Genomic DNA, 17,518 nt, shown 5'->3' on the forward strand with positions numbered 1-17,518 from the left:
AGGGAGACCCCAAAGGGCCCCCAGAGAGACACCGAAGAGGCCCCAGAGAGGCCCCAAAGGGACCCCAGAGGGACCCCACTGCATCCCCTGAGACACCCCAGAGACCCCCCAAAGAGGCAGCAGAGATACCCCAGAGGGACCCCAATGTGTCCCCCAAGACACCCTGGGGACACCCTGAAGAGCCCCCAGGGACATCCCGGGGGAGTCCCCCCTACACCCCCCCTGAGACGCCCCAGAGAGGCCTCGGGGCCCCCCCAGGGCCCCTCGCAAACCCCACCCGGGACCGCGCAGACCCTGGTGCCCCACGTGACCCCGATGGGCCCCCTGTGTCCCCCGAGGTGCCGCAGTGACCCCATTTGTGCCCCCTGCACCCCCAGAGTCCCCCTCAGTCACCCCCGAGGAGCCCTCAGACACCTCAGAGTGACACCAAAGAGCCACCAAACACCCCAAAACACCCCGGTGTGACTGACCAGGCCCCTGAGGTGCCCCACATGGGCCCCCTGCACTCCAGAGATGCCCCAGGGGGACCCCCGGGCCCCTCAGTGACCCCCCAAATCACCCCCACTTAAACCCACCAGGTCTGCACCTGCGCAGGGGCTCTGCGGAGAGACACCCCCCCCCCAGCACCCCCCGGCACCCCCCACTGTCACCCAGAGTCTCCCGAGGGCTGGTGGGACCATGACAGCTCCTGCAGAAACCGGGCGCCCGTCCCTCCCAGTGTCCATCTGTTCATCCCAGTGTCCATCCCAGCATCCATCCGACCATCCCAGTGTCCATCCCAGTATCCCTCCATCCATGCTCCCACCCATACTGGTGTCCATCCATTCATGCTCCCATCCATCCCAGTGCCCATGTGTCCATCACAGTGTCCCACTGTCCATCCCTCCATCCCTCCCTCCATCCATCCATCCATCCATCCATCCCAGTATCCCTCCATCCATGCCCCCATCCATCCCAGTGTCCATCCCAGTATCCACCCGTCCATCCCAGTACCCCTCCATCCACACTCCCATCCATCCCAGTGTCCACCCATCCATGCCCCATCCCACCCAGACACCCCATGGATGACACCCCCCCCAGGGACCCCAGTTCCCGCTGCGGGCGGAGTGGGGGGGGGCCGTGGGGGACCTGCTCCCTGCCCCCCCCCCATCTCCCACTTCCAGGCAGTGGCGGGCTGAGCCGTGCTGGGGGCCGCGGGCCCCCCCGCTGGGACTGCCCCCCCCCCGCCGGGACTGGCCCCGTGGGGACCCGCGTTCCTCTAATGGGCCCTAATGGAGGCAGCGGGGCCGTCAGTGCCGGGGCTGGGGGGGCAGGGAAACGAGGGCCCCAAGGGCCGGGGGGTGGGGGCTGAGGGGGGATGCTCGAGGGGGCCCCTCTCTCTGGCCACCCCCCAGCAAACCCCTGTGGGGCCCAGCAGTGAGGTGGGTGGGGGGATGCTGCACCCCCTGTCCCCCCACAGGGACCTGCAGGGACCCCCGTGCCCCAAACCCCCCAGCTTGCTGTGGGCAGAGAGGCACTGGGGAGGGGGCTGGGACCAGTCAGGCTGCAGGGGGGTACTGGGGGCGGAAGGGAGGGCTGGAGGGGGGGGGCAGGGGGATCTCACCTCCCCCTTGCCTGCCCCCAGATGGGTTTTATGGACGGGCTTCCCCCCCCCCACCCCCGCCGGGCTAATGGGCTGCAGGGCCCCTGGGAGCTGCCGGCAGGATAAGTGCTGAGCTGGAAGGGGGGGGGGGAGCCCATTTACAGCCTCCCCAGGGACCCCCCCGCCCTGGGACCCCCCCCCTTCCCCCCACGGGCAGCACTGGTGCTGCTGGGAGAGCCGGCCCCCCCCACAGCGTGGCGCTGGGGACCCCCTGTGCAGCCGGGATCCTGCCCCCAAACCTCCCCCGCGGTGGGGGCCGAGGCTAAGCAGGAGGAGGATGGAGCCCACGCTAAACCCACGCAAAGCCCACGCTAAACCCACGCCATCCCATGCCAGACCCACGCCAAACTCTGCCAGACCCACACTAAGCCTGTGCCAGACCCACGCTAAGCCCACGCTATCCTGTGCCAGACCCACGCCAAGCTCTGCCAGACCCACGCTAAGCCTGTGCCAGACCTAGACTAAGCCCACGCCATCCCGTGCCAGACCCATGCCAAGCTTTGCCAGACCCACACTAAGCCTGTGCCAGACCCACGCCAGGCCCACGCCATCCTGTGCCAGACTCCCCCCCCAGGACCACCCCAACCCCCCCGAAGCCCCCCACCCCACCGCCCAGCACGTACCCTCCCTCCCACCAGCGCGGTGAGGCCAGAGGGCAGCTGGGCACCCACCATGCACCCACCGGGTGCTCACCCTTCCCACGCCTGCAGCACAGCCCTGTCGCCCCCCCTCCCACCGCCCTCCCCTCCCCGGCACAGGGTGGGTGAGACGAGCAGCCCCGGCCCTCGGGCGCAGCCGCTCCAGCTCCGGCTTTATTGCAAAAAAAAGAGTCCGTGGGGACGCGGGCAACTGGGGGACGTCGGTGCCTCTTGGGGTCCCAGCACTGCTCGCCGCTGGCACGGCCCCTGCGGAGGGACCCCGGCACCGGGGCGCCGGTCTGGGGTGCTAGGAGGGACGGTGGCCGCTGTGGGTGTCCCCGCTGTCCCCTGCGATGACCTCGGGGGTGCCAAAAGGGTCTGGGCTGGCGGGCGAGGGGGACGGGTGCTGCACGTCCTGGGCGCGGGGGTGAGAGTCCCCGGGGCGCCGCGGCGCAGCACCCGCTTCTCGTTCCTGGGGTGCAGAGGCACCGGGGGGAGTGGGGTGGTGGGGGCTGCGGTCCCCGTCCTGCGAAACCCCACTGTCCCCCTGCGACCGCGGGCTCACGCCGTCCCCGCCGGGCCGAGCCACGGCGGCTCCTCCGTCGTCACCGGGCTCCTCGTCGGTGGTCACGGGTGTGACTTGTTGGTGGCACATGGGACACGTGTCCTGCACATAGAGCCACTTGCGGAGGCACGCGGCATGGAAGAAGTGGCTGCAGGGAGTGACGACGGCCACCTGCATGTCCTGCGGGCAAGGAGAGGACGTCACCCAGCCACCCGGCATGCAGGGGACCCCCCTGGGGGGTGCCGGCGAGGGGAAGGGGCTGACCTGGAAGCAGATGGCACAAACATCGTTGTGGTCCCGCAGTTGTCCGCCCGTAGCCCTGGGCAAGGAGTTGATCTTTTTGGCGGCCTCTCGGCGCAGCAGGAAGCTCCTCCAGCCCGACTGAGCACGCAGCCAGACGTTGAAGTAGGAGTGGATGATGATGACGGAGGCACCCATCCAGCTCCACTCGCCAAAAAGGGACTCCCAGGTGCCGTAGCCCACCACGCAGACAGCCACCAGGAACTCCAGCACCCGGCTGACGGCGTTCACGCAGTAAATAATCTCATCCATCCTCTCCAGCGGCGCGTCCTGGAGCAGCTCCACCACGAACAGGGCGTAGATGAAGAGGGTGCCCATCACCTGGAGGGTGGCAGATCACAAACCCCCACCCTGGCGTTGCCGCTCGGGGACGGGGTGGAGTCGTGGGGATGAGATGGGCCACCCCAGGGAGGGGGGGGGCACAATACCCCACTTTTGGGGAGCTGCGGTACCTGCAGGGAGGTGAGCATGCAGCTGGAGACCAGGATCAGCAGCCAGAAATCCAGGTGGAAAAAATGGGCGATCTTGTAGGCCATGAAACAGGGGAAAACCAGCAAGAAGAGGCACATGCTGACGCCGCGGAAATGCTTCCAGGGGCTCCTATGGGGCGGGGGGGGCACAGCTCAGTGGGGCCATGTGCCCCCCTCCACCTCTCACAGGAGCAGCACCCACAAAACCCTGCGCTCCAGCCCCCTCCTCCAGCCCCGATTCTGCCCCAAAACGGGCAGTGAGGACCCGAGGTGATGGAGGACCCCCCCTTCCCCCCCACAGCACGATGGGGGGGGGGGCAAATCCTTCCTTCCCCTGGTACCTGTTGCGGGAGGCCCCCAAGGCCAGCACGATGGGGTCGGCGATCTCGATCATGGACTGCAGCGTGGAGGTCACCACGATGAAGAGGATGATGCTGAGGAGGAAGGTCCGCTGGAGGATCTGCAGGTCGAGCAGCCCCGTCTGCAGCGCCAGCAGCAGCAGCGTCACCCCCTCCGTCACCCCCCTGCCAGGAGCCGGGGTTTTGAGGGGGGGGGGGGGGGCGTCAGGCACAAGGGTCGTGCCCTGGGCACCCCTCGGGGACGCGCCCCGGTCCCCAAATCCCTCGTGTCCCCCCCACCCTTGATGTGCGTGACCTGGGCTGGGAGGAGGGACGCCCACCGAGCCCCCCCCAGCCCCCCCGAGCCCCCCGCCGCCGTGGGCTCACCTGTGCATGACGTTGCCGTTCTGGAAAGCGCCGAAACCCAGGAGATAAAACTTGCAGAGGTTGAGGAAGCCCAGGGCGAGGTAGGAGACGGTGAAGGTGAGGCCGATGAGCGAGTAGGGTGTGCTGCAGCACTCGGCCGCGCTGCGACGGAGCCCGGGGTGAGCGCGGGGGGAGCAGCCCTCCTCATCCTCTTCCTCCCAAGGGCTGAGCCGGAGCCCCAGCTCCTCCTCATCCTCTTCCCCCCAGCTCCTGCCTGCCCCACCCCTCTTACCTGCTGAGCAGGAGGAAGAGGAGGCCCTGCTGGGCCAGCGGGCTGGCAGAGAAGGCGAGGAAGGAGGAGAGCCGGAGGAAGAAGAGCACCAGCCAGAAGACGAGGAAGAGGAGCGGGATGGCCAGCTGGCTCCAGAGAGCCACCCCCAGCGCGAGCAGTCGGTACAGCTCCAGCGCCTGCAGGGACGGGGGGGGGCTCAGCAGGGCTGCCCCCCCGCCCCACAGCCCCCCCCTCTGCTGCTCCCCACCACACTCACCCGCAGGAGCTCGCGGCAGGCGGCAGCGGCCAGCTGGAAGGGGACGAGGACATGGGAGCCGAGGACGTAGAGCACCTCCAGCGCGGTGAGGAGGGTGGCGAAGGTGTCGAGGAGGGGCAGGGCGGGGAGGGGGAGCCCGCAGAGCCGAGCCAGCGCCGGCAGCGTCGGCGCCCCGAATAACCACGGCTGGCGGCTCCGCATCAGCAGGGAGCAGAGGGCACAGAGGCAGAGCTGGCCTGAGGGGGGGACGGGGACATCATCCCAGAATCATGGAGGTTGGAAAAGCCCTTGAAGCTCCTCCAGCCCAACCATGAACCTCACCCTGACCGTTCCCAACTCCACCAGATCCCTCAGCGCTGGCTCAACCCGACTCTTCAACCCCTCCAGGGATGGGGACTCCCCCCCTGCCCTGGGCAGCCCATTCCAACGCCCAACAACCCCTTCTGCAAAGAAATCCTTCCTAAGAGCCAGTCTGACCCTGCCCTGGCGCAGCTTGAGGCCATTCCCTCTTGTCCTGGTGCTGGTTCCTTGGCTCAAGAGACTCATCCCCCCTCTCTGCACCCTCCTTTCAGGCAGTTGCAGAGGGCCATGAGGTCTCCCCTCAGCCTCCTCTTCTCCACACTAAACCCCCCCAGTTCCCTCAGCCGCTCCCCATCACACCTGTGCTCCAGACCCTGCACCAGCTCCGTTGCCCTTCTCTGGACACGCTCGAGTCATTCAATGGCCTTTTTGGAGTGAGGGGCCCAAAACTGAACCCAGGGATCGAGGGGCAGCACCTTGTTACTTCACTACTTCGTTAAAGAGACTCATCTGGGCACGACGGGCTCGGTGTCCCTCTCCCTGGCTCCCCCCACACCCCCGCTGCAGGAAAGGGGGGGCAGACCCCTCAACAAACCCTCACCCCACCACAAGCAGCACCCCGAAACCACCCAGCCCCTTCCCCTGCAAGCCCCAGGGGTGGCAGGGGGCAGAGGAGGACCCTCCCCCACCCTGCCCCAGCTCAGCCGTGTCATCATCATCCCGCAGGTGACACCTCCCGCAGCCCCTCGCCCTGCCCGCTGCCACCCCTCATCCCTCAGTAGGGGACATCTCAGCGGGTTGGGGACCCCCTTGGCAGGTGGGGACCCCCCCCCTTGGCTCACCGGCGAGGGTGGTGGCAAGGCGGGCGAGCGCGGCGGGGTCACTGTACACGGCGCCCTGGAAGCCAGACTCCAGCTCGCGGCGGACGTAGTCCCTGAGGGGACAGAGGTTCAGCCCCCCCCGGTTTGTGTGTCCCCCCCCCTGCACCCCAAAACCCATCACGGCCCCCCTGGGGCTCACCTGGCCGCCGTGTGCCCCGCACCCAGCAGCAGCGCGGTGAGGAGGTGGAGGTAGAGCTTCACCAGCGACCGCACCGGCAGCGTCAGCACCACCAGGGACAGCAGGTGGCCTGCGGAAAGAGGGGGGACAAGGGGGTGACATGGCCCCAATGACCCCCCCCCCCTCAAAATCCAGCCAGGGGACACAATGTTGGGGACACAGCACCCAATGGAACAGCCCCACACTGAGTGGGTGTCAATGGGGGGGAGGGAAGACCCCAAACACAGCCCTTGGGGTGTCCCCCCATGTCCCCTGCCTGGCCAGGGCCTGGGTGTCCCCATCCCTTGGGTTGTCCCCAACCTGGGCACGTTCTGGGGTGTCCCCTCATGTCCCCAACGTGGCCATCCCTTGGGGTGTTCGCTTGTGTCCCCCAAAATCTGCATCCCTTGGGGCGTCCCCTTGTGTCCCCAACCTGGGCAGGCTCTGGGGTGTCCCATCATGTCCCCAATGAGGTGATGCCAGGAGGTCCCCTTGGTGTCCCCTGCCTGCCCATCCCTTGGGGTGTTCCCTCATGTCCCCAAACTCTCCATCCCTTGGGGTGGCTCCACTGTCCCAAATTTGTCCACCCCCTGGGGTGTCCCCAACCTCCCTATCCCTTGGGGTGATTCTACTGTGTCCCCAACCTGGCCACGCCATGAGGTGTCCCCTTGTGTCCTCAGTCTGTCCATCCCTTGGGGTGTCCACTCGTGTCCCCAATTTGTCCGTCCCCTTATGTCCCCAATCCATCCATCCATCCATCCATCCATCCATCCATCCATCCATCCATCCATCCATCCCTTAGGGTATCCCCATCATGTCCCCAACCTGCCCACTCCCGGGGTGTCCCCTCATGTCCCCAATCTGTCTGTCCCCTGGCGTGTCCTCTCGTGTCCCCATTCTGCCCACCCCTGGAGTGTCCCCAGCCTGTCTGTCCCCTGGGGTGTCCCCTCATGTCCCCAGTCTGTCCCCTGGGGTGTCCCCCGGTGTCCCCAACCTGCCCACCCCCGGGGTGTCCCCAGCCTGGCCACCCCGGGGGACCCCCCCGCGCCCCGCCGCAGCCCTCACCCAGGCAGTAGGCGCCGCGGAGGGCGGGGGGCCGGAGGAACGGGGGGTCCCCGCGGGGGGGCCGCAGCAGGTCGCCGAGGGCCGCCGCGTCCCAGCGGTACAGCAGGTCCAGCAGCGCCAGCCCCGGCACCCGCAGCGCCACGTTGGCCACCGCCTCCAGCCGCGCCATCGCCCGCGGGGCGGGGGGTCCCCGCGTCCCGCAACCCCGCTCCGGGGGGACAGGGGGGACCCCCCCGGCGCTGCCCCGGCGGGCTCCCCCGGCCCGGCAGGGGGCGCTCGCCCCGAGCCCAGCGGGGTCTGTCTGCCCGGCCGCCTCCCGCCGGGGCGGGCCCCGCTCCCGCTCCCGCTCCCGCTCCCGCTCCCGCTCCCTCCGCCGCCGCCGCCGTTCCGGTCCCTCCGCCACTTTCGCTTTCTCCCGCCCCGCCCCTACGCCCAGCGGAGAGGCTTTGCGCCAGGGCGCCGCGCCGACGCTGCGCCCGCCATTTTGGAAGAGGGCGCAGCGCTCTTTCCTCCCCTAGGTCTTCCGCCATCTTGGATAAGGGCAACGCGCGGGCGGCGGGGAGTACGCGGCCATCTTGGAGGGAGGCGCGGCCCGCTGCAGTGACGTCACTCCCACCGCCCCGCGTCAGCCATCTTGGGTGAGGGCAGAGGGTGAGGGCAGGCTCTGGCCGCCATTTTGATAGGGGAATGGCGGGGGAGATGGGGGGGCTGCAGGGCGCTGCGGGAAACTGGGATCCCGGGGGGACGATGGGGTCCCCTGACCCCCCCGGGGGTCAGCTGGAAGCCTCAAGGATTGTCTTGGGGCCCTCGGGGAGTCGCCTGAGGTCCCTTGGGAACAGGTGGGATCACCTGGGGCCCCCTGGGGTGAGGTGGGGTGTTTCGGGATTTGGCTGAGGGAATCTGGGTTTAAACGGGTCCCCCTGGGATCGGGGGAGGTCCCTGCGCGGGGGGGACCCCCCAGCATTGGGGTCCCTGTGAGCCCTTGCCCTGTCCCTCCAGGGGTTTTAGGGGGGGAGATCCCCAGACAGACCCCATCCACACGGAGGGCTTGTGGCCACTTTGGCACAGCCCCCCCGGGCCAGGGTTGCCAAACCGGGGGGGGGATGGACCCTCTCTGGCCTTGGGGTGATGGGAGCCGCGGGGTGCGGGTGGTGCACCCCGGGGGACCTGAGCCAGAATCAGGCCTGGGAGTTAATAAATCAGGTGGGATAATAATTGCGAAGCCGTTTCCTAAATTAATTTTTTTCTTAAATTCCTAAATTAACTTCTCCTAAATTACTGCAGGTGCCCCAAAACTGGGTGCTGGGTTGGGGACACACAGTGGTGGGTGGCAGAGGGGACCAGCATGAGCTGGGCACAGGGAGGGACCCCGTGGGCATGTGCGTGGTCCGATGGGCAAGTGGATGGACCAGTGGGCATGCGCATGGTCCAGTGGGCAAGTGGATGGTCTAATGGGCAAGTGGATGGATCCGTGGGCAGAGGGATGGACCCATGGGCATGTGCGTGGTCCAGTGGGCAAGTAGATGGTCTGATGGGCAAGTGGATGGACCAGTGGGCACAGGGAAAGACTGATGGGCACAGGGAGGGACCTGTGGGCAAGTGGATGATCTGATGGGCAAGTGGATGGACCTGTGGGCACAGGGATGGCACACCCGCACCCTGGGAGCCCCGAGCATGGGACCCTGCGTCCTGGGATCCCCCTCACCTGGAACCCTGCACCCAGAGCCCCAGGCTGGGGCTGGGCTGGATTAGGGGAGATCAGGGCTGGAAAGGCAGCTGGGGGGATGGAGGGATGGACAGAGGGAGGGAGGGAGGGAGGCAAGGGGGGACGGATGGCCCTGGAGCACCCTCTCCCGTGGCAGCTCTGCCGTGTGGGGCCAGCGTGCAGGCACCGTCCTGTTCGGAAGGAATTTTTCACTCTTTGGCATTATTTGTTCCCTGTTTTGGGCCCTGGTTTGGGGCTCCTGCCTGCAGCCTGCACTCCTGCCTGCACCATGGGCTCCTGCCTGCAGCCTGCGCTCCTGCCTGCTGCTGCCAAGCTGATGGTGGCTCACTTGGGGGTTTTCTGCTCCCCGACAAGCAGCCGGACACTTGCCCTGGGCAGGAGCCATGCCCCATCTGGGAGAAGCCCTGGGGATCTGCCGGCAGGAGCCGTCTCTGCCCGTAACTCCCGCGTCTGCCGGCAGAGCCGGGCAGTTTGGTGGGGACGCACCTGGAGCTGCCCGCTCCGGCCTCATCCTCTTCCTCCCCGGGAAATGCCGTGACTCTGCCGGCGACCTCGGGGCGAGAAACTGCCCCTCGGTTATCAACTGCTCCCTGCCTGCAAGCCTGCCTGGCGCTGCCTACTGCTGGGGAAGCGGTGGGGACGTGGGGACCTGCCCACTCCCTGACGTTATCAGGTGACGTCGTGATATTGTGACACTGTCACGATAACACCTCTCGTGGCACCGCTCCCCGTGATTTTTCAACGGTTTGGGGAGTCTGGAGAGGTCCTGGCAGCTGGAAGCAGGCAAATGTTGTCCCAGTTTTCAAGAAGGGTAATTATTACACCCTGGTAATTACACCCTGGTAATTACAGGTCTTGCTGCAGCGCCTGGTAAATCTGGATACAGGAATTGAATGTACATTAAGGAAGTTTGATGTTGATACTAAACTAGGAAGAGGTGTGGACTCCCTAGAGAGGCCTGACAGAGAGCTCTGGAAAGGCTTAGAGAGCTGGGCTGTCACCAACGGGACAAAACTTGTCAGAGCAAGGGCCAAGGAGGCCAATGGCATCCTGGCTTGTATCAGCACTAGCGTGGCCAGCAGGGACAGGGGAGGGATCTTACCCCTGTGCTCGGCACTGGTGAGGCCGCCCCTCGATCCCTGGGTTCAGTTTTGGGCCCCTCACTCCAAAAAGGCCATTGAATGACTCGAGCGTGTCCAGAGAAGGGCAACGGAGCTGGTGCAGGGTCTGGAGCACAGGTCTGATGGGGAGCGGCTGAGGGAACTGGGGGGGTTTAGTCTGGAGAAGAGGAGGCTGAGGGGAGACCTCATGGCCCTCTGCAACTGCCTGAAAGGAGGGTGCAGAGAGGGGGGATGAGTCTCTTGAGCCAAGGAACCAGCGGCAGGACAAGAGGGAATGGCCTCAAGCTGCGGCAGGGCAGGGTCAGACTGGCTCTTAGGAAGGATTTCTTTGCAGAAGGGGTTGTTGGGCGTTGGAATGGGCTGCCCAGGGCAGGGGGGGAGTCCCCATCCCTGGAGGGGTTGAAGAGTCGGGTTGAGCCAGCGCTGAGGGATCTGGTGGAGTTGGGAACGGTCAGGGTGAGGTTCATGGTTGGGCTGGAGGAGCTTCAAGGGCTTTTCCAACCTCCATGATTCTGTGATGCTGATGGGTCCCTTCCAATTTGAGATCTATGATTCTACCTATCAGCATAACAATAACAACATTTAATTTATTGGGCTGCACTTTGATTTTCTGTCAACACAACTCCATCATTCCTACGTAACATGGGTATGGACCGTAACGCCTTGAGTGTTTTGTTCCCTACTTAAATTTCCATAAAGTTTTTTGAGGGATGCAGCACCACCAAATCCGTGAGCAGCATCAGCCAGAGCACTCACCCATTCGGAGCCTCCCAGACCTCGGGGGATGAGACGATGGGGCCGGGGGTTTTGGCGTTGTGAAACAGGGTGAGTCAGGGCTGATGTTCCCCAAGAGGCTGGATGATGCTGGAGAAGTGGCTGGAGGAAGATGAAACAGCTGGGGAGGAGGAAGGAAGCCAGCTCGCCTGCGGGTTGCACAAGCGGTGAATCACAGAGTCACAGAATATCTCGAGCGGGAAGGGACCCGTCAGGATCACTGACGCCGTCGCACCGCCAGTCAACGATCCCAGAGGGTCCCTTCCTGCTCGAGATATTCTATGATTTTTCAACTGCCTAAAACTAAACCATACGACTGAGAGCATTGTCCACACGCTCCTCCATCTCTGCCGGGGCTCGGGTCATCACCCCATCCCTGGGAGCCTATTCAGTGCTAATAGTTTGATGTTCTTCACCCAAAACTGCACCCAGTACTGGAGGTGGGGCTGCGCCAGCATGGTGCTGAGGGGGACAATCCCCTCCCTCGGTGCTGCTCTGCTTGATGCCCCCCAGGACACAGTTGGCCCTTTGGCTGCCAGGACACGCTGCTGATACTGAACTCGCCATCAACCCAAACACCCACATCTCTTTCTTCAGGGCTGGTCTCCAGCCTCCCACCCCCTGATTTGTGTGTGTACCCAGAATTACCCTGTCCCAGGTGGAGAACACAGAATCCCAGAATCATGGAGGTTGGAAAAGCCCTTGAAGCTCCTCCAGCCCAACCATGAACCTCACCCTGACCGTTCCCAACTCCACCAGATCCCTCAGCGCTGGGTCAACCCGACTCTTCAACCCCTCCAGGGATGGGGACTCCCCCCCTGCCCTGGGCAGCCCATTCCAACGCCCAACAGCCCCTTCTGCAAAGAAATCCTTCCTAAGAGCCAGTCTGACCCTGCCCTGGCGCAGCTTGAGGCCATTCCCTCTTGGCCTGCCGCTGGTTCCTTGGCTCAAGAGACTCATCCCCCCTCTCTGCACCCTCCTTTCAGGCAGTTGCAGAGGGCCAGGAGGTCTCCCCTCAGCCTCCTCTTCTCCAGACTAAACCCCCCCAGTTCCCTCAGCCGCTCCCCATCACACCTGTGCTCCAGACCCTGCACCAGCTCCGTTGCCCTTCTCTGGACACGCTCGAGTCATTCAATGGCCTTTTTGGAGTGAGGGGCCCAAAACTGAACCCAGGGATTGAGGGGCGGCCTCACCAGTGACGAGCACAGGGGTCAGATCCCTTCCCTGTCCCTGCTGGCCACGCTAGTGCTGATACAAGCCGGAATGCCATTGGCCTTCTTGGCCACCTGGGCACACTGCTGGCTCATTACCAATCCCACCCCCAGGTCCCTCTCTGACTGGCAGCTCTCCAGCCACTCCTCCCCAGGCCTGTAGCGCTGCTGGGGGTTGTTGTGGCCCAAGGGCAGAACATTTGCCCTTAGTGAAACTCCTACATCCTTGGCCATGGGGTTCACATGTGACATCTATGGCAAAAGTGGTTTCTGGTGACGTACCCCTCGCTTTTTCAAGTGCTCTAAGGACATCTCTGAGACCAGAGCTAGTGGAAGTGCTGACAGCTCACAAACACAACTGACTTCACTGATAGTATTTTTCTTACCTCGAAAGAATAAGAAAAAGGATAAAACCACTGGGTCAAAGTCAGGGTCAGAGTCGAGGGCAACCTGTCAGCAGATGATGCCACTCGGGGTGGGGGGACACGTGTGACGCCCCGTCCGGTGGCAGGAACTGGCACCCACAAGCTGCAGTGGGTGCCCGGCTACCGGGTTCCCCTTCCCGGCACTCGGGGCTCTGCCGAGGCTCCGGCAGGACGCGGTTCCCCGGGACTGAGCCAGCTGCCGGTCATGGCCGCGGCGGGGCCAGACCTGTACGAGCGCCTGCAGATCCGTTACCCCCCCAGCCCCCCAGCTCGAGGTAAGCCCTGCCCGGCCGGGAAACTGCAAGCAGGAGCAGGCAGTGGGGTTGAGCCCCTTCCCTCGCCAGCAGCGGGGTGGCTCGGGGTGACTCCAGCTTCTCTCCCGCAGCGCCGGCACCTGCGGCCCCTCCAGCAGCGTCCGGCTGCGTGCTGGGCACCGCACTGGCCGTGGCCACGGGGGTGCTGCTGGTGCTGGGGGCCACCCTGGTCGCCCTCATCGTCCTGCGTAAGTGCGGCCGGCGCGGCCCTGGGGGGGGCTGGCAGGGGCTGGGTGCTGGCAGGGGCTGGGGGCGGGCAGGGGCCCGCGGGCAGCGCTGCTGGCAGGGCACTGAGGCGCTGCCGTGCTCCTTCCCAGATGTGCAGGGGCAGGCAGAGCTGCGGGCAGCGCAGGCAGAGCTGGCGGCAGTTGGGGCCCCGCTGCTGCTGGATCCTGATGGTGAGTGGGGACGCTGGGGCTGCCCACAGTACCTCAGCCCCTGCCTGCAGTCCCTGCCTGCAGCCACTGCCCATAGCCCTGCCTGCAGTCCCACCTGCAACCCCTGCCCACAGCCCTGCCTGCAACCCCTGCCTGCAACCCCTGCCTGCACTCTGTTCCCGCAGCCCCTGTCCGCAACCTCTGCCCACAGCCGCTGCCTGCAATCCCTGCCTACAACCCCTGCCTGCAGTCCCTGCCCGCAGCCCCTGTCCCCGAGCCCTTGCCCCCAGCCCCTGCCCAGTCCCTGCCTGCAACCCCTGCCCGCAGCCATTGCCTGCAGTCTGTTCCCGCAGCCCCTGCCCACAGTCACTACCTACAAACATTGCCCGCAATCCCTGCCTGCAGTCCCTGCCCACAACCCCTGCCCGCAGCCCCTGTCCGCAGCCCCTGCCCGCAGTGACAGGCTGGCCGCTGCCGGCTCCTCTCGCTGACCCCGTGGCAGGTTCCCAGAGCCCCGCCAAGAGCCCAGCAGCAGCGCAGAGGCAGAAGGAGCAGCTCGGTAAGACTGATCCCTGGGGAAGGGGCGGGCAGGGGGGGGGTGACACCCCTGGGGCCCCCCCAGCCCCATGGCTGCCCCCCACGGCTGCCCCCTCTGCAGGGCGGTGGCTGCAGGGGCTGGCCCTGGGCTGGCGGTACCACGACGGGCAGATCTACTACTTCTCGGGGGAGCACAAGGCCTGGGGGGACGCGGAGGCCGCCTGCCGCTCCTCGCACTCCCACCTGGCCTCCATCACCAGCCCCGAGGAGCAGGTGGGTGCGCGGGGCTGCCCGCTCCTGCCTGCCCTGCCCTGCCCTGCTGCTGCCTGCTCCCGTGTCCCCTCCTGCCCGTGCCCCCTCCTGCCCACACATCCTCCTGCCTGTGCATTCTCCTGCCCGCACCCTCTCCTGCACATACTCCCTCCTGCCGGTGTGCCCTCCTGCCTACACACCTGCCTACACTTGGCCCTTCCTCTCCACACCCTGTCCTGCCCACACACCACACCCTCCTACCTGTACATCCTCCTGCCCGTGTCCCCTCCTGCCCGTGTCCCCTCCTGCCCACACATCCCCCTGCCCATGCCCCCTCCTGCCCCCACATCCTCCTCCCTGCGCCCCCTGCCCACACCCCCTCCTGCACATGCTCCCTCCTGCCCATGCTCCCTCCTGCCCACACCCTCTCCTACCTGTACATCCTCCTGCCCATACCCCCTCCTGCCCGCACACCTTACCCACATTGCCCCCTTGTGCTCACATCCCCTCCTACCCGTGCCCCCCCTGCCTGTACCCCTGCCTGTACCCCTGCCCGTCCCCCTGCCTGCAGGACTACCTGGCGCGGGAGGCGAGGGGAAGACCTTACTGGATCGGGCTGACGGCCACGGGCCCGGGGGGCTCCTGGCGCTGGGTGGACGGGGCTGCCTACTCCCAGGCCCAGAGGTGAGCCTGGGACTGGAGGGACAGGGAGGGGGGAAGCCCAGCACCCCCTTCCCAGTGACCCACCCCCCGCCTTGTCCCGGCAGCTTCTGGGCGCCGGGGCAGCCGGACAGCACAGACCACGGGAAGTGGGGGCTGGAGGGCTGCGCCCAGATCCACCCCGTGGGCAACGGCCTCTGGAACGACCATAACTGCAACTTCACCTTCGCCTGGATCTGCAAGAGGGACCTGAGCCGGCCCTGACGCCCCCGCTGCCAGATCTGCCGCCAAGTCCCGGAGGAGCCACCCCTGGGCCCCCCCACGCTGCCTCTCTGCACCCGGCTCTGATTAAACCGCTCCTGCTGCAGCCACCTCTTGCCCTCCCCGCCAAGGCGGGGGGGTTGGCTTCATCACCCCCACAGCCCCCCCCAGGGCACACGGGGAGGCCCCCCCAGCCCCTCTGCCCTGCCCGCCTCAGCTGGCATCGACCGTGGTGCCACAGCTCCCACATTGTGGGGGTCCCACGGGCGGGTTGGATCTGTCCCCTCACCCTGCGAGCGTGGTGCGGGGGGGGAACCGGGACCCCTTTGTGCCCCTGCCGTGCCAGATCCCACCCACGCCACAACCAGGGAGACCCACCACAGTCAAAACCCGGCACCGCCGCTCCCCGCTGTGGCTACGGGGGGGAAACATTTTGGGGGTCCGACCCCCCACCTCAACAGCCCCTCCGCAGCACCCGGGGGTTTGCAGAAACCCCCCTGGGGCAGGGTGGGGGGGACCCTCATCTCTTTTTTAACGTCCGAAGCGCAGCAGGAAGGCGGCTCCGTCCCAGCTCTGGGTGGGTTTTTATGGGGACACAGCGGGGATAAAGGGATTAAAACCTGCTTTTTGCCGGCTCGTTGCTCTTTATTCCTGAGCTGCTTTTTCCATCCGTCCCGCTGGGGTTTGGCGACCGTGTCGGATCCCTCCGTTGTGTTTCTTCCCCGCTGTGAAATATCGGGGGGGGGGGGTGGCGGACAAGGGGTGTCAGCTCAGCGGGGTGTTTTGGTGCCCAATTCCCGGTCCAGCGCTTGCAGAAAGCGTTCATTGAGGAAAAGCAGCTGCCCGTGGGGCAGGAACCGCTCGAGGAGGAGGTCGGCGGCCTCGGGCCGGAGCAGGACGTCGGCGCCGGGGCCCAGGAGGCGGAGGGAGGTGTGAAGGCGGGGGGCCAAGCGCCGCAGGGTGATTTCGGCCAGCGCGAGGTTCTCTTGGGGGTCACAAACCAAGGCGAAGGCGAGGGCCAAGAATGAGAGCCAGGCTACCGTCACCCCTTCGGGGAAGGGGTCCCCAGGGGGAAGCCGGAAAAGCCCCCCCGGGGCGTCTTGTAGAGAGATCGGCTCGTCGGGGAGCTGGGGGAGTTGGGGGGAGGACGGGCGCCCCGAGGATGATTGAAGTAGCCGGCACTGGGAGACCACTTGCCTGCAAAAAAAGGGGGGATCTTCATGTTAAGATACACCCCCCCCATCCAGGGACAGGGTGGCCCCTCTATTGGGGGGGTGTCACAACCCTGGGGGTCATACAAAGCCCAGGAGCCCCCCAAAAGCGGGGGGATGATGGCTGAGGGGGTCCCAGGAATAAGGGATGGGGTGTCACAGCCCTGGGGGTCCCAATGAGCCTGGACTGGTGTGTGTGTGGGGGTCTCATGGGCCTGGGGGTCCCACTGAGCCCAACATTCCCATGAAAACGGGTCCCAGGGAGGGGGGTGTCACCACCTCGGGGGTCCCGCTGAGTCCTTGTCACCTGGAAGGGGGGGTCCCACTGCCTCAGGGGTTCCCCCAAACCCAGCCCCCCTAAACGGGGGTGTCACCACCCCAAGGGTCCCGATGACCCTGGGACTGATGTGGGGGGGGGTGTCACAACCCTGGGGGGGGGTGTCACAACCCTGGGGGGGGGTGTCATGGGTCTAGGGGTCCCACCGAGCCCAACATCCCCAGGGAGGGGGGTGTCACCACCCCGGGGGTCCCGCCGAGCCCAGCGCCCCCCCCACCCCGGGGTGGGGGCTGTCCCCGGTACCTGGCCACGGCCATCAGCTGCTCCTTGCGGCGGAGGCGCTGCCGAGGGGTCCCGGGGGGGGTCTCGGGGGGGGTCCCGAAAGCGCGGGAGTAGAGCAGGCGGCAGGGGGCGGGGCCCGAAGGGGCGGGGCCCGGGGGGTCGCGCCCGCCCAGCGCCAGCAGCAGGAAGGCCCGCACCATGGCAACGCCGCCGCGACCCCGGCCCGCCGCCCGGCACGTGAGGCGGGAGGGGCGGTACCGACCTGCCCTATTGGTCAGCGGCTGCGCCGGGGCCCTGCTCGGATTGGCGCAGCGCGGGGGGGAGGGCGGTGATTGGCCGGTGCGGAAGGGAAGGGCGGCGGGGATTAGTGGGTGCTGAGAGGGGGCGGGGAGCTTGGCGCCTACCCGCTGCACGTGATAGTGGGGCGTCGTGATTGGCCAGGGTTACGCGGGCGGCGCGCTGATTGGCGGGTAGGGGCTGGTGGGCGGGATGAGGGAGGGAGGAAGGACAGCCTGTAAGGGGCGGCATGGCGGGGGCGGGGGGACAGGATCAATCTGGGGGGGTGACAGCATCATCCGAGGGCGGGACGGAGGATCAGGATCACCCTGGTGGGGGGACAGAACTACCCCCAGGAGGGTGGCAGGGGGGAGCAGCATGGCCTTAGGGACACCCCTGAGGAGGGGGTGACAGGGCCCAGGGGACAGCAGGATGACGCGGGGGGGACACACACAGGCTCAGCCCCAGGGGCCCCCCCATCCCCACCATCACCCCAGCAAACAGCCCCCAGAGCCCAGCCCGACCCCCCTCACCCTGGGAAGAG

At 66.4% G+C, this 17,518-nt stretch overlaps 3 protein-coding genes across 11 annotated transcripts; 1 reads left to right on the top strand and 2 right to left on the bottom strand.

Annotated features, from left to right (window-relative positions):
- Positions 1 to 2,426: 2,426 nt before the first annotated feature.
- Positions 2,427 to 7,629, bottom strand: LOC141942346 (RING finger protein 145-like). The gene is made up of 10 exons (XM_074865356.1): positions 7,271 to 7,629; positions 6,188 to 6,296; positions 6,010 to 6,101; positions 4,868 to 5,103; positions 4,612 to 4,787; positions 4,341 to 4,481; positions 3,957 to 4,139; positions 3,598 to 3,745; positions 3,110 to 3,466; positions 2,427 to 3,025 (listed from the first exon to the last, which is right to left on the bottom strand). The coding sequence occupies exons 1-10, from the start codon at positions 7,437 to 7,439 to the stop codon at positions 2,588 to 2,590; spliced, it is 2,049 nt and encodes a 682-aa protein (XP_074721457.1). The 5' UTR covers positions 7,440 to 7,629; the 3' UTR covers positions 2,427 to 2,587.
- Positions 7,630 to 7,963: 334 nt separating this feature from the next.
- LOC141942351 (C-type lectin domain family 4 member F-like) lies at positions 7,964 to 15,576 on the top strand. Of its 9 annotated transcripts, none has more exons than XM_074865370.1 (7): positions 7,964 to 8,109; positions 12,913 to 13,029; positions 13,159 to 13,239; positions 13,624 to 13,777; positions 13,877 to 14,028; positions 14,579 to 14,691; positions 14,775 to 15,576. In XM_074865370.1, exons 3-7 carry the CDS (start codon positions 13,159 to 13,161, stop codon positions 14,929 to 14,931), a joined length of 657 nt encoding a protein of 218 aa, XP_074721471.1. In that variant the 5' UTR covers positions 7,964 to 8,109; positions 12,913 to 13,029; the 3' UTR covers positions 14,932 to 15,576. The 9 variants fall into 9 exon arrangements, with proteins under 9 accessions (XP_074721471.1, XP_074721472.1, XP_074721468.1 ...); XM_074865367.1 differs by lacking the exon at positions 7,964 to 8,109 and adding an exon at positions 9,735 to 9,807; XM_074865369.1 differs by lacking the exon at positions 7,964 to 8,109 and adding an exon at positions 9,735 to 9,807 and having other exon boundaries at positions 13,927 to 14,028.
- Positions 15,553 to 16,936, bottom strand: AP5S1 (adaptor related protein complex 5 subunit sigma 1). The gene is made up of 2 exons (XM_074865377.1): positions 16,720 to 16,936; positions 15,553 to 16,125 (listed from the first exon to the last, which is right to left on the bottom strand). Exons 1-2 carry the CDS (start codon positions 16,896 to 16,898, stop codon positions 15,699 to 15,701), a joined length of 606 nt encoding a protein of 201 aa, XP_074721478.1. The 5' UTR covers positions 16,899 to 16,936; the 3' UTR covers positions 15,553 to 15,698.
- Positions 16,937 to 17,518: the final 582 nt, after the last annotated feature.

This window comes from Strix uralensis, chromosome 4 (assembly GCF_047716275.1).
Source record: "Strix uralensis isolate ZFMK-TIS-50842 chromosome 4, bStrUra1, whole genome shotgun sequence".
Taxonomy (NCBI): domain Eukaryota; kingdom Metazoa; phylum Chordata; class Aves; order Strigiformes; family Strigidae; genus Strix; species Strix uralensis.

Bases quoted from the DNA above. Each gene is read 5' to 3' on its own strand.
- LOC141942346 (XM_074865356.1), bottom strand. From the start codon at position 7,439: ATGGCGCGGCTGGAGGCGGTGGCCAACGTGGCGCTGCGGGTGCCGGGG. The intron at 6,102-6,187 runs GTGAGCCCCAGG...CTGTCCCCTCAG, and splicing joins GCGGGGCACACGGCGGCCAG to GGACTACGTCCGCCGCGAGC. The intron at 5,104-6,009 runs GTGAGCCAAGGG...TCCCCCCCTCAG, and splicing joins CCTTGCCACCACCCTCGCCG to GCCAGCTCTGCCTCTGTGCC.
- LOC141942351 (XM_074865367.1), top strand. From the start codon at position 9,784: ATGTTGTCCCAGTTTTCAAGAAGG. The intron at 13,240-13,623 runs GTGAGTGGGGAC...CCCTGCCTGCAG, and splicing joins GCTGCTGCTGGATCCTGATG to TCCCTGCCCACAACCCCTGC. The intron at 14,692-14,774 runs GTGAGCCTGGGA...TTGTCCCGGCAG, and splicing joins GCCTACTCCCAGGCCCAGAG to CTTCTGGGCGCCGGGGCAGC.
- AP5S1 (XM_074865377.1), bottom strand. From the start codon at position 16,898: ATGGTGCGGGCCTTCCTGCTGCTGGCGCTGGGCGGGCGCGACCCCCCG. The intron at 16,126-16,719 runs GTACCGGGGACA...CTTTTTTTGCAG, and splicing joins CAGCTGATGGCCGTGGCCAG to GCAAGTGGTCTCCCAGTGCC.